The 13,589-nt window shown below is 59.6% G+C and overlaps 1 protein-coding gene across 2 annotated transcripts in view; it reads left to right on the top strand.

Annotated features, from left to right (window-relative positions):
• Positions 1 to 13,589, top strand: part of ZBTB46 (zinc finger and BTB domain containing 46) — a 59,449-nt gene that overhangs the window by 26,190 nt on the left and 19,670 nt on the right. For both annotated transcript variants that reach the window (XM_045070705.1, XM_045070706.1), the window contains exon 3: positions 8,522 to 8,806. In XM_045070705.1, coding sequence (XP_044926640.1) covers positions 8,522 to 8,806 — 285 coding nt within the window. The remainder of the gene's footprint in view (positions 1 to 8,521; positions 8,807 to 13,589) is intronic.

Here is a 13,589-nt window from a genome sequence, read left to right as displayed (position 1 = left end):
AGGCCCTCGCCATCCGCGGCCTCCGTCTGGTTTTCTGTCCAGCAGCCGTGGGTCTTGGTCGTCGCTGGGGACGTTGAGCAAACCGTGACAGGCCTGTGTTCTGCCCCTGCCAAGACCTGGCTTGACCCGGGGGCACCCAAAGACCTCTGGCGGTAAAGCACTCCTCGCAGTGAGGGTGTCTCCTGTTTCCAACCAGAGCAGCTGTGGTGGTCCAGGCTAACAGACGTGTCTTGCTGTTGTGGGACATTACTGAACAATGAGCCCCCCCGCGGCCCCGCGTCCAGCCGCCCCCCCCCCCCCCCCGTGAGGGTCAGTGGGCTCTAGGCTTAGCCTTGCTGAGGTGGACCCCAATCTGGACGACAGTTCTGTGTCTGTCTCGCAGATGAGGTGGCAGCAAACCAGACAGTTACCGAAACAGCAGGTGCCTTCCCTGGTGCTGAGCTCGTGAGGATGGCTGCTGCCTCCCCCAGCCCCCGGGGAGAAGAGGCGCCGGTTCCCTCCAGCCCCTGGTGCAGGGAGGTGCGGAGGGGTGAGGAGGGGCGTCCGGTAGAACAGAGTTGGCCCAGAGCAGGGTGGGGACGTCGCCGCGAGTTCTTGTCCTGGGGAGGGCCCTCCAGGAAGGCCGGAAGGTGGGAGTGGACAGAGCTGAAGGCAGCACACTGGGGTAATGGTCCTGACAAAGGTCACAGATACTAGGCGTCCTGTCCTCGGATGGCCAGGCGGGTGGTGGGGCCTTGGACGAGCCTTGCTCCAGCTCCCTGCTCTCGATACACTAGCTTTCATTATCGTGGCGAGATGCCTATGCCGTAACCGTTGCTTTTTTAACCCTTTCCAAGTGTGTAATGTATCGGCATTAAATACAGCGCATTGTTACGCAACCATCGTTACTGTTTGTCTTCCAAAGGGTTCCGTCATCCCGAACCGAGACTCTATACCCATCAAGCAGTACCTCCCCGAGATGCAATAACGAGTAGCCTGCGCTATTCTCTCTGTCCCTGTGTGTTCCGGGCCCTGAGCACACGGCCAGACCCCTGTCTGTTCAGGTTTTCCACCGCAGACTGTGCTGGGCGCTCTAGGACGGAGGCGGCATCCCCGACCCCCATCCACTGGATGCCGGCAACAACCCGTCTCCGAGTTTGGTGACAACCAAAAGTGTGTCCAGGCATTGTAAATGTCGCTGACGGGCAGCACCCTACAGCTCCTGGGGTTTAGCCCAGCTGAGACGGTGGAGCTGATCGCCAAGCCGCCGGCAAGGAGGGTGCACTCCGTGTGCCCCCGACCCGGTTTCCGCTCTCACCAGCTCTGATTCAACTCTGAGAGGCAGCAGTCCCTGGCAGATGACTGAAGGACAGATGCTCTGTGTGGCACCTTCTGGGGCGGTCAGGGCCACAGTCCTGTCCTGGGACACCTGCCTGGTGGCCGTCAGCCGCCCAGTGGGCTAGGATGCTGGAGGCCGGGCGGTTTGAGGGCCCATCAGCACCGTGAAGAATGCTCGCTCCTCCGGCCTGTGGGTTTGAGGGTTTAAATGCAGTTGTCAAGCAGAAGGTGTTTTTAGAATCCAACAAGTGATCTCGGCTGCGTACTTTTGTTAATGTCTTAAATCTCTTGGGTTACCAAGGCAACTGCAAACCGCTTCTGTTAGATTATTCTGAGTTGCAAAGACAAGGACATGAGGTTGTAGCTCGCATAGGATGGCTTCTGCCTGCTGTGGCCGTCGCTCCCTCCTCCATCCTGGCCCTGGAGCTGGCGTGGAAATGGGAATTGTGACCCCCTTGGAGGTCAGTTTGTTTTCACCAAGTATCTATTACCTCTTAGCAGAGTGTTTTAACTTCTCATCCTATTTGTAAGAGAAAGGGCCCCCCATTCCAAGGGAGTGCGTCAGGTGGTAAGTGCAGATCGTTTGGGGGCTCAGTACAGACGCACGGGGAGCCAGCTCTGCGCCCAGGGCTGCCGGCCCTGCCCTTCTGTGTGTCCGCACCTTGTGATTCCAAGCCTGTTGGCATTTAAGAGTGACTTTTCCATGGGGTGCCAGGGCGGCTCAGTGGGTGAAGCCTCTGCCTTCGGCTCAGGTCATGATCTCAGGGTCCTGGGATCGAGCCCCGCATCGGGCTCTCTGCTCCACGGGGAGCCTGCTTCCTCCTCTCTCTCTGCCTGCCTCTCTGCCTGCTTGTGATCTGTGTCACATAAATAAATAAAATCTTTTTTTAAAAAGTGACTTTTCCAAGCAAAAGGCCAGGAGCATTTTAACCCAGGAAAGCGCCCGTTCCGGCAGTTTGTCCACGAGAGAGCTCCGTAAAGTCGTGACCAGACCCGCGTTCCTCTGCGTGTCCTCCTTGGGCCCTGGCTGCCCCACCTTGTGCACCACCCCAAGACGGCCCCGGGCCCCCGATGAGACGGATCTGTAGCTGCTGGTTCAGCAGCCGACGGGAGGAGCCCAGATGCTTGTCCTAATGTCCCAAGTTCCTAAAAGGTTTTGAGAACAGGAGTTCTGTAGCTAGAATAAAATGTGTGGGTTTTGTAAAGAAAATGTTTATGCCTAAATTATTGTAAAGTTGGATCTTGACCTACTGTGCTTTTGAAAGAACGTGCTGGACCCACAGGACAGCTTCCGGGGAAGGTGGTCTCTGTAAGCTCCCAGCCGGCTCTACATGCCCTCGGGGCCTCCTCCCTGCGCAGGGGGGCAGGTCTGCTCTCTCGGGCTTAGGGAGTCCACGAGGGTGCAGAGGTAGGAGCTGCCAAGTGGGCTGTGTGACGGCGGGAGTCTGCAGTCTGCGCACGGGCGCCATCCTGAACCACGGGAGGGCTCGGCCGGATTCCCGTGAGGAGCAGGGAAGCCTGTGGGTTTGGGCTGAGCCGTGGGTCGGGTCCGTGACCTGACTGCCGACGTGCAGGCTGAACAGGGTGCCTGGCACCTGGCACGGGATGCCCTGGGGACCCTGTTCACTTCTGCGGGCGGCCGCCTGGCCACCGCCGACGCCGCAGCAGACGGGATCCTGTCTCTTAAGGAAAGGCGTCTTGTTAGGTGTTTGTGTTTCGGGGGCAAAAGAGCCTGAATGAAAAGTGACACCACAGCTTTGTGGGGCTGGACTGGGCTCTGTTCCTGCACTCGGAGCTTCCCCCTTGTCACCCCTCTGTCCCCATCGTCTCCTCAGAAGTTCGAGCGGAGTCGCAGACCGGAGATGTTTTCCCTCAGGTACGACCAGAGTCTGCGGGATCCGTTCTGGCTGACCGTGTTGCTGTCCGTTGGTGGCAGCTGGGGACCCGACAGAGACAGCGGCCCTCTTTGATGGAGCACCCGCTGAACGAGGAACACAGGGGCCCTAGTGGGAGCCCCTGCACCGAGAGAAGAGCTCGTGCGGTGTTCTTTGTCTGGGCCGGGAGGGTGGGACACGCTGGTGACAGGGAACAGCCGCCGAATCTGGGTGTCCAGAGGTGGGCCCCGGTGGGAAGGGCCCGCAGGTGGAGTGGCGCTGGGGGCCGTGTCCATGACTCCCGGCTCATCTGCGCTCGAATCGTCGTCCTGGCGGAGGGTCCCTCGACCTCGGCTTTGCAGAGCTGGGGCAGCTTCTCGTCCCACCCCAAGAAAAGCACTTCCTTCGTGCCGGCATTTTCTAGAACGTCGAGGTCATGAAGTCATGAAGTCTCTCGCGGACATCCAGCGCCGCCCCTGGTTCCTCCAGGTGCAGAGACGGAGGCTGGGGGCTGCGGGGCAGCTGGTCCTTGGGGGGCCCCGCAGAGTCGGCAGGACGCCGCACCCGGAGCAAGCCCTGCAGAAGAGCTGGGGTGTTCGGGGTTGGTGCGGGACGAGCAGGCCCCATGGAGAGCCCATCACACGGGAGCGGGAGGATGAAGCGCTTCTGGAAGCCCCGGGTGCTGACAACGGCGGCTCAGTGAGGGCTCGGGCTCAGGACCCCAAAGGCCGGCGCGCAGGGAAGAGCTCAGTGGAGTGTGTGTGAGCCGCAGTGGCAGCCGCTTTGCTGAGCAGCGCTGGGACGTGTCCTTGCGGGGGGTGTGACCGCCGCGCTGTGCTCCAGGGTTGTGCAGGGAGCGCTCTGCGGCTCCCGAGCACGGGGAAGCATGCAGCCTCACTGAGCTAGCGTGCCTGTGCAGGAGCCGGCTTTCGTGGCTTCGTGGCTGGTCCACAGGTGGGCAGCCGTCTCGATGCATCGTGTTTCAATTTGAACGTGAGGGCTTTCGTCTCTTTAACCAGGTGCTTATTTTCTTTTGGGGTTTGTAGACCGTGACAGGGATGCCCTGGAGGGTCTTCTGACTTGGGGCAGGAATCAGCCAGTGGCTGCCCGAGTCCCTGGTGCCCGCCCAGTGAGAAGGGGTTTGGTTATGCTGGAGTCTTCAGGGTGAGACCATGTGCGTACATAAGTGATATGCATATGTGAGAGCACAGCTGGTGAACCTCCACTGAAATGGAGGTTTTTTAAAAAAAGACTATTTATGGGACGCCTGGGTGGCTCAGTTGGTTGGACGACTGCCTTCGGCTCAGGTCATGATCCTGGAGTCTCGGGATCGAGTCCCGCATCGGACTCCCTGCTCCGTGGGGGGTCTGCTTCTCCCTCTGACCCTCTCCTCGCTCATGCTCGGGAGAGCTCACTGTCTCTCTCTCTCAAGTAAATAAATAAAATCTTTAAAAAAAAAAAGTTTATTTATTTATTTGACAGAGAGAGATCACAAGTAGGCAGAGAGGCAGGCGGAGAGAGGGGGAAGGAGGTTCCCTGCTGAGCAGAGAGCCCGATGCGGGGCTCGATCCCAGGACCCTGGGATCATGACCTGAGCCGAAGGCAGAGGCTTTAACCCACTGAGCCACCCAGGCGCCCCTGAAATGGAGATTTTAAGAGGAGTAGTTTTATTTTAAAGTGTTCATTTGAAAACTTTTATGCCACTGCTTTTTTCCAACTTCAAAAGAGTGGAGGTATCAGGACGCCCTGGGGGACTCAGCCATGAAGCCGCTGTCTTCGGTTCAGGTCATGATCTCAGGGTCCTGGGATCGAGCCCCGTGTCGGGCTCTCTGCTCAGCAGGGAGTCTGCTCCCCCCCCCCCGCCTCCTTGTGATCTTTGCATGTCAAAGAAATAAATACAATCTTAAAAAAAAAAAAGTCAGATGCTTTTCCACCTGGAAGCGCTCTGGAGGGCGTGGCGCGACCTCTCCCGCGTGCACCTGCCGTCCCTCGGCTGCGTCGCTCCCTCCGTGTGGTTGTGGCTGTTCCCCGCGTCTTTCTCCGTCAGGGTCCGACCAGGTGGCTTGTGCTGGTGGCGTAGCCGTGTCCGCCGCGAGGAGCCGCCGTCCACGCTCTGCCGCCCCGTCCGTCCGCCCGCGCTCCCCTCGCTCCTCGGGCCGGGTGTGGCGCTCCCGGGCGTCCTGATCGCGAGGCCCCCGGCCGGGCTGTGACTTGCAGACTCTTCCTGTCCTGGCGTCCTGTGTTCATGTAACGCGGTTTCTGGAGGAGCTTCCCGGGTACACGCCGCTGAAGCCTGACTTGCGAGCTGTTCTCTTTCCTGGCTCCTGTGCTTCGAGCCCCACCACGGCACTCCCCGCCGCCGTCTTCCCGGACGCGTCACGGGTTTGGGTGTGACGCGTAGGTCTGTGGTTCACGCTGACTGCTGTGTGCACGTGTTCTGGTACTGTTTGCCCGAAACCTGACTTTCACCCATTATCATCCTGCTGACCACATAGTTAGCAAGGCGGTCGATTCATTTATCTATTTATTCAATTGTATGTACATATATTTCAACGAAGGAGGATTTATGGAATGATGTGGAAGCTTTTTGATGGTTAAGAAAGTGAGGAAACTTGATTTGAACTTCGATAAAGAAACATGGCATCTTAGACACAGAGAATACATTCTACACACATAAAGTGAGAAAGTCGATGCCGGGTGAGATGCGTACTGCATCTTTCTGAATTGGGTTATGCCCCATTTGGGTCTCATCTGGCCTGGAAGCACCTGGTGGGGCGGGGACGTGTGCCCCCGCAGCGCACACTCTCCAAAAGCTTCCGTGTGTTCTTTGCACAGTGCACATGCCGTGCAGCTGTTTGCCGGACAAGGCTGAGCAGGGTCAGGGTCGGGCTGTGACTTCCATGCAGACGTTTTCAAATACACCTCGTGGCACTTTAAGGAATCGTGAAGAGTGGAGATTTGGGGAAACGTGAAAAATGGGGTGCCCCCAGGACACTCTGGTTGTGAGGTCAGCGCCCCCCCCCGCCTTCCTCTGGCCCCCTGGCGGCCTCCCTCCATGACATGTCGTCCCCCAGACCCTGGCGCTCACATGGCCGGAACAGAGTCTTTCCTGTCCCAAATCTGCTCACACCCCGCTTTGCCGCTAACACGACTAGTCTGAGCGTTTAAAAAATTTTCCTTATTTTAATTATAATCTCTTTTCTGCTTTTCAACCAAAGATTGTGAGCTAAATTTTCAAGTGTTGTGATGTATCATTTAGGATGTGAGAAATCACGTCCTAATGTATCACAGGACGTGAGAAAAAACACCATAATCACCTCCAGGGTGAAGCCTGTATGTTTATGTTGACAGTTAGACATGGGTATTGCTAACTCTGTTTGCCTCGTGTACCACATGGAGGTCCGCATCGGCGGGTGAGCCCGAGCGCCTTGCCCTTGCCCCCGTGCCTGGCGTGTGGTCTTTTCTGGCTGCCACACACACATGTGACCGCTCTCACGCGGTGGCCCTTTCTCTCAGGGCCAGGGTCTTCCCATCCAGAGGAAGCACGGCCTGCGTGCACATGTGTGTGCAAGTGGTGTGTGCCACGAGCGGCCGTGCTGGCCTGTGCACACGTATGTATGTAAGTGAGCACATGTGCACGTCTGACGCACAAGTGAGTGTTTGGAACTCAGCCCATTCTTCAGACGTGGGATTGGGTACTTCTGTAAACATAGGAGAGGCTCGGACAGGCGGCCTCCTGGACGGAACCTCCCGCACTCACGAGGCTTGGCCCGGCGATTAGGGCAGCCTTGCCGGGACTCGGATTCGAAGGGTGGTTTGTGTGAGGGAGGCACAGGGTTGCCTGGACGTCTGTCCGGGATGCTGCTGTGGAATTCATAAGAAGGGTGAGCAGCCTTTGCAGGAGCTGCCTGGGCCTTGGGTTCCGTCCACGTGGTAGCAAGTCCACACTCACTCCTTCCCATGCTGAGCGAGAATCCCCGGCGAGGATGGACCACCCCGCTCACTTGCTGTCCCCTGACATCAGGGTTGTTCCTCTTTCTGGTGTGAATATGCCGTGTGTTCGCCATTCTTGGGCACGAACGCCTCTGAGGGGGCTGGTGGTCACTGTGTCTGGTTTCTAGAGGACGCGTCACTCTGTCCCCCGCAGCTGCACCCCTAGACGTTCTACCAACAGTAGAGTAGAGGAGGTTTCAGCGCCTTTACGTCCTTATCAGGACGCCACAAGACGCCCTTGTGAGCGTCTGCCTGGTCTGATGGATTCTGGCCACGCTGGTGGGTGGGAAGCGGCCTCTCACGGGTTCGAGGAGCATGTCCCTGATGGCCGATGGTGTCGGACATTGCTCGCCGGTCATTTCTGTGTCTTCTCTGAATGAGTATCTGCTCAGGTCCTTTGCCCGTTTTAAAGCCAGGTTATTTTCCTATTTAGTGAGTTGTGAGTGTTCTTTGTGTATTCCGGCCAGGATTTCATATCCGATGTGTGGTTTGAGGATGTCGCACGGGCTGTCTTCTCTCTCCCTCCCTCCTCCGCACTCCCCCCCCCCCCCTCTCCCCTCCCCCCTTCCTTCCTCCTCTCTCCTTCATTTTTTTTAAAAGATTTTATTTATTTATTTGACAAAGAGACACAGCGAGAGAGGGAACCCAAGCAGAAGGAGGGGAGAAGCAGGCTCCCCACCGAGCAGGGACCCCGATGCAGGGCTCGATCCCAGGACCTTGAGATCATGACCTGAGCCGAAGGCAGACACTTAACACCTGAGCCCCCCAGGTGTCCCCTTCTTGTCATTGTAAGTGAGCGCCACGCCCAGTGCTGAGCTCAGGACCCTGAGGTCTCGTGTCCCCCGCGGCCCGATGGAGCCAGCCAGGAGCCTTGTCTTCTTCTCCGCGTCTTGAGCGGGCCTTTGAGGCAGAGACGTGTTTCCTTTCCACCAAGCTTATCTCTTGTGCGGCCGGTGGTTTGGGCGTCCTGTCTGAGAACCCGCTGCCCAAGCTGAGCGCGCAGACTTTCTAAGAGTTTGTAGGGTTAGCGCCTCTCTTTGGTCATTGATCCGTTCTGAGTCAGCCTTCTTCGAGGGATGGAAGACCCACAGGCGCTGTGCCTCTGGCTCTCAGCCCAGAGCAGAGATCCGAGCGGGTCCTCGTCCTCCTGGGGGGAGGGCGCCCCCATCGTGCTGAGTGGAGCCCCCACCGGAGGCCGTCCCGGGTCAGGGAAGGGGTGACGGCGGGCAGGACGGGCACCGGGTGGTCAGGAGGCCCATCACCTTGGCTGCTGCTAGATGAGGTTTCCCCATGGAGGGTCCGAGAATGACCTGCTGCTTCCCCCCCCCCTCCCGCAGATGCAGACTTGACGGTCACCGAAGCCAGTGGCGCCGACAGCCGCGGGGAGAGGGCTGAGCTCTTTGGCCACGTGGACGAGGGTCTCCTGGGAGCAGAAGCCAGCTACCTGGGCCCGCCCCTGACCCCGGAGAAGGAGGAAGCCCTGCACCAGGCCACCGCGGTCGCCAACCTGCGAGCAGCTCTCATGAGCAAGAGCAGCCTGCTGTCCCTCAAGGCCGACGTGCTCGGGGACGACAGCTCCCTGCTGCTGGACTACCTGCCCAAAGGCACCCACTCCCTGTCCCGTAAGTGCCTTGGGAGCAGCGGGGGTGGGGGTGGGGCGTGTCTGTGGGGAGCCGGACCGGGCGGGAGGTGGCAGGTGGCTCATGGTGGCTGATGGCTGAGTGTGGCTGACAGTGAGTGCTCGAGGCCTCGCCCGCATCAGGCATCTGAACCGGAAACCTTGTGGAGCTCAGGCATGCAGAGCCCGAGAGAGTCGGGAGGAGGGACGGGCCTCCGTGCGAAGGGACAGTCGCGGGCTCCCTCTGCTGGCCCTCGCCCGCCTCCATGCCCGTCCCCTCCGCGGCAGGAGCGAGGGGCGCGTCCTTGCTTTGTCTGCAGGGGCTCCTGCCGCCTCCAGCCCGTGTCTCCCGCAGTCGCACGGTGCACGTCTCGCCTGGCTCCCGTTTGCGGGAGCCGATGACTGACTGAGAAGCGGCCAGAGGTACGAGCAGCCGCCCAGCGCCCCCCCGCCCCGGCTTTCCGCCCCCCACGACACACAAGGGCAGTGGAGGGCCCCAGCTGAGCGCAGGCCGGACGCCCTGAAGATCCCGTCCGGTGGCGCCCGGACCGCCGTCCGCGGAGACGCGCGCCGTTCGCTGGCTGCTCACCGCGGGCGGGAGGGAGCGAGGTGCCAGGGCCCCGCGGGTGCGAGCGTGTGGACGCGGCAGCCACTGTGGCCGCGGTGGTGCCCTGACCCCCACTGGAGGAAGCGAGGCTCCCGTGCTGCAGCCTTGGAAGGGCTTCTCTGCTTTCATCTCGCTCTGATTAAAGACGACGACGCCAGTGTTCTTGCAATTGTATTTCCCCACGCACTGAGAGCCCCTAAATTTCAGTGTCGGAGGGACGCGGTTCGCTCGTGGCTAGTAAAGACACGGGTGGGACCAGGGCTTCTGTTCCTTCATTTCCCGCACGTCCTCAAGAGCCCGGCCGCGGCCCGAGCAGCCCGGACGCCGTGCGCAGTTCCCGGGGCTCGGCTGTGAAGTCAGGCCCCACGCGGAGCACCTGGAGGACAGGCTGCCCGGCTCGGGCCTTCAGAGACATGTTGGGGCCACATTGAACAATGCATCCCGCAGCTGTTGGGGGTTTAGGACAAGCTGGTGTCTGTGAACCCTCGAACGCATGTCCCCAGGTGCTGGTCCCGCCCCCCCCGCCGCCAAGGAGCTTGTGCCGCCAGCTGGCGGGGGCTGCTGGGTTGCTGCGAACCCGGGGCTCTGGGGGGCCGGTGGGTAGCTTCTGTGTTCTCCTGGGGGGTGCCCTGTGGATGCCACTGGGAATTTGGGGCTGTGCGAAGAGGTGGGGGCTCGCTTGTTCAGTCCCCCATAACACGCCGAACGCACGTGGGAGCGCCACGTGTCACGGGCTGCAGGATAGAACGGTGCCCACCTCTGCCGTCAGGGGTGACTTTGGGATGAAGGGTGATTTTCTTTTCTTTCTTTTCTTTCTTTTTTTTTTTAATATTTTATTTATTTATCTGACAGAGATCACAAGTAGGCAGAGAGGCAGGCAGAGAGAGAGGGGGAAGCAGGCTCCCCGCCGAGCAGAGAGAGCCCAATGTGGGGCTCGATCCCAAGACCCTGGGATCATGACCTGAGCCGAAGGCAGAGGATTAACCCACTTGAGCCACCCAGGCGCCCCTGAAGGGTGATTTTCAATGCTTTTCACTCGTCTTCTGGTCTGCTGGCCTTTGCCTTCCGTGTGGGCTGGTGCAAAAAGCCTGTGGTACGTCTGTGCTGGGGACCACGCCAGACCCAGTCTGGACCCCGGGCCCCGTCGCTGGACCGCTCTGTCTGGGCCCTGGCCCTCCCCAGGCCCCCTGGCAGGCCCCACACCTCAGTAAAGTCCCTGGGCACTGCTCTCCTGGACGGGCTTTTGTCCGGAGCTCCCTCCTCGCGTGCGGGTCACCGGGCACGATGAATACATCTCGGCACGGGGCTGAGCCCCAGCGCCTGCCCCGGGCGTGCTGTGGATGTGTGTGGTCGCCGGACTCTTCCCAGTTTGGAGGGAGCGGAGAGAGCCTTCTCCTCTTTATTTTTAGGGCGTCTGTGACTAATTCTTCATGAAGTCACTTGGTGGGTTTTGGTATTTTGTTATTTCTGTTGTGTTTTAATCTCTTTGCTTTTTTTTTTTTTTCCCAAGATTTTATTTATTTGACAGACAGAGACAGCACGAGAGGTAACACAAGCAGAGGGAGAGAGAGAAGCAGGCGTCTGGCCTAGCAGGGAGCCTGGTGCGGGGCTCAATCCTAGGACCCCAGAATCATGACCTGAGCCAAAGGCAGACGCTTAATGACTGAGCCACCCAGGCGCCCCTTAATCTCCTTGCTTTTAATATTCTAACCTCCCCCATTTTGGGGTAAGAACCTACAGGAGGCAGAGTGCCCGGAGAACTTGGTGAGAAAATGGGTTATTTTAAATACTATTTTCTGACATCCTGAGTAAAGTCTGTCTCTTTCCAGGTATATACTAAAATGAGGAATGAAGATACCCAGATGAAAACTTTCTTTCCCCAAACGTTGTGGTCAGCCTGCGTCGTTGCTAGCCCCCGTCCCTGGCCGCAGCCTGGCAGAGTCAGCAGACAGAGGCTATGGTTGAAACGTGGCTGTGGCAGCCTTTCTGGGCACCTGGTTTTGAGACGTGTGTCCCTGCAGAGGGCACCAGGATTAGCTGTGTGGCCCGAGCCACCGCTACGTGTCGCAAGATTGCACGAGGGAGCCGAGGCAACTTCGTTTGCGGTCCGTCTGTCTGTCTGCCCCATGCTGCCCGTTTACAGGTGCAGTTTCTCTAAGCGCTCGTGGCGAAGTGTCAGGACGGTCAGAAGCCCGTGTCGGTCGCCCCTCCGCCACCGCTGCTGGTTTCCGGGTGCGCCCCCGTCTGCAGGAGCAAGTGTCCCCTGAGCACGGTGTGGCAGGGACTGGCTCTGGCGACGTGGTCACATGTTTCTGCCCTCGCTGCCCACCGAGGGCTCACCCGCTTTGTTGGGACGGGGCCCCTCGTGCTCCTGCTCCACCGCCGGCTTGCCCAAGCTCCCCAGGCACCCTGCGCAGCGACTAGCATTGCCGGCCCACGGACGGGAGACCCTGTGTGCGTGTGGTGGGGGGGGCTCCACCGCACACCTGAAGAGGTGCTGAGAGCAAGCCGGCAAGGTCACCATGGCCACCGAGCGTCCCACCGAGTGCGGACGCCCCAGGCTCCAATAGCAGGGGGCCGGCCCTCTGCTCAGGCGGGCACAGGGGCCTCTGTGCTCCCTCCACAGGTGGCTTGGGAAGGAGGTGGGGCCTGTGCGGTGCTGTCGGGCGCCCCTAGACCCGGGGGTGAGGGCGGGCAGTGCCAGGGAGCCGGACTTGGTCCTCCAGCTTCAGGTGCCTTGAGCTGGTTGTTCATGCTGGATGTTGGGTCCACATCTCAGCAGGCATGGGCTCGTCATCAGAGAAACGTGGGGCAGGTGTGATGTTTAATGGACAGCAGCCCCGGCCCAGGGGGCGCTTTATGGGGCCCCCAAGGCCCCTGGCGATTCTGTCTGGTCTTCCCAAGAGGAGTGCGCTGTGGGCCACAAACATGGTCTGCTCGCGGCGGTTCTGCACAAGAACGGGACGGCAGTTCCAGGTGTTTAAGGTCAGGGGACCCTTTTTTTTTTTTTAAAGATTTTATTTATTTATTTGACAGAGATCACACGTAGGCAGAGAGGCAGGCAGAGTGGATGGAAGCAGGCGCCCCGCTGAGTGGAGAGTCTGACATGGGGCTCGATCCCGGGACCCTGAGATCACGACCTGAACCGAAGGCAGAGGCTTTAACCCACTGAGCCACCCAGGCTCCCCAAAGTCAGGGGACCCTTAAATATGCAGAGAGTGCTGGACCTGTGACGAGCTGCCAGGACCCACCTCTCGGGACAGTGTGGAACCTTCTAGGGAAGGTCTTGGGGTCTGATCACAGGGGCTTGGCTGGTGGCTTCAGCAGATGGTTTCTTTCTAGACCTGCGGCCTTTACCTGGTTAAAGAAGCTTGCGTGCTTTCTGTGTGAGCCGAACTCGATTCTCTTTCCTCCGTTACGTGTTCAGTGGTAGGCGAGCCCCTGCCTATTCAGAGTCACCGTTTATGGACTAGAAACTATGAGAAACGCTGACTGGCTGAGGCGCGGTTCTGGGTTACAAGTTGTATTTGCGAGCGAGCCGGGGTCTGGGGGGCCTGGACTCCGGCGTCGCCTTCTCGGACCGGCAGAACGTCTGGCGCACGCGGGGTGCTACTTGATTTCCTGGAACCGCTGGAGGGAAGGAGGCCGGCTCACCGCGGGCCCGGGGGGACGAGTGTCCCGTAGAGCTGCCACGTCCTTCCAACAGCCGAGGTGACTCCGACCTGAGAAGCGTCGTCCCTGGTGATTGTCGCCGCTTGACCGGTAGACGCTGCTTCTGAGAAAGAGCCTGGGGTCTCCCCCTCCGAGTCAGAGCTGGTGCTGAGCCGTCTGAGTGGAAGGATGGGCCAAGTTCCCTCCTGCTGCTCCAGGGAGGGACACCGGGAAGGTCCCGGGGAGCGGCAGTGGGAGCTCCCTGCACGGGACCAGGGGCTGCCACCGTGCTGTGCCGTCCCTTTCCGACCCTTGTACCCACGGGCTGCCCAGATGCCCAGGAGCACTTTGCGGGAAACTGCCGAGCTGGTTTCTGTCCTGGGTGTGGCTTAGAGAGAAGTCCTCACCGGGTGTAAATCTGTCCTCGATTCTGGATCGACGCTGGAATTTTGGACAATGCCACTAGCTTCTAGGTAGACAGCCAGCGCAACACACGTTGGAGTATTTTCCAGAAGATCGCTTCTCCAGG

The sequence above is a fragment of the Mustela putorius genome, unplaced genomic scaffold (genome assembly GCF_011764305.1).
Source record: "Mustela putorius furo isolate JIRA1106 unplaced genomic scaffold, ASM1176430v1.1 tig00003972_pilon_pilon_pilon, whole genome shotgun sequence".
Lineage (NCBI taxonomy): Eukaryota > Metazoa > Chordata > Mammalia > Carnivora > Mustelidae > Mustela > Mustela putorius.
The sequence above is the reverse complement of the archived record's forward strand: the minus strand, read 5'-3'. Positions and strand labels throughout refer to the sequence as shown.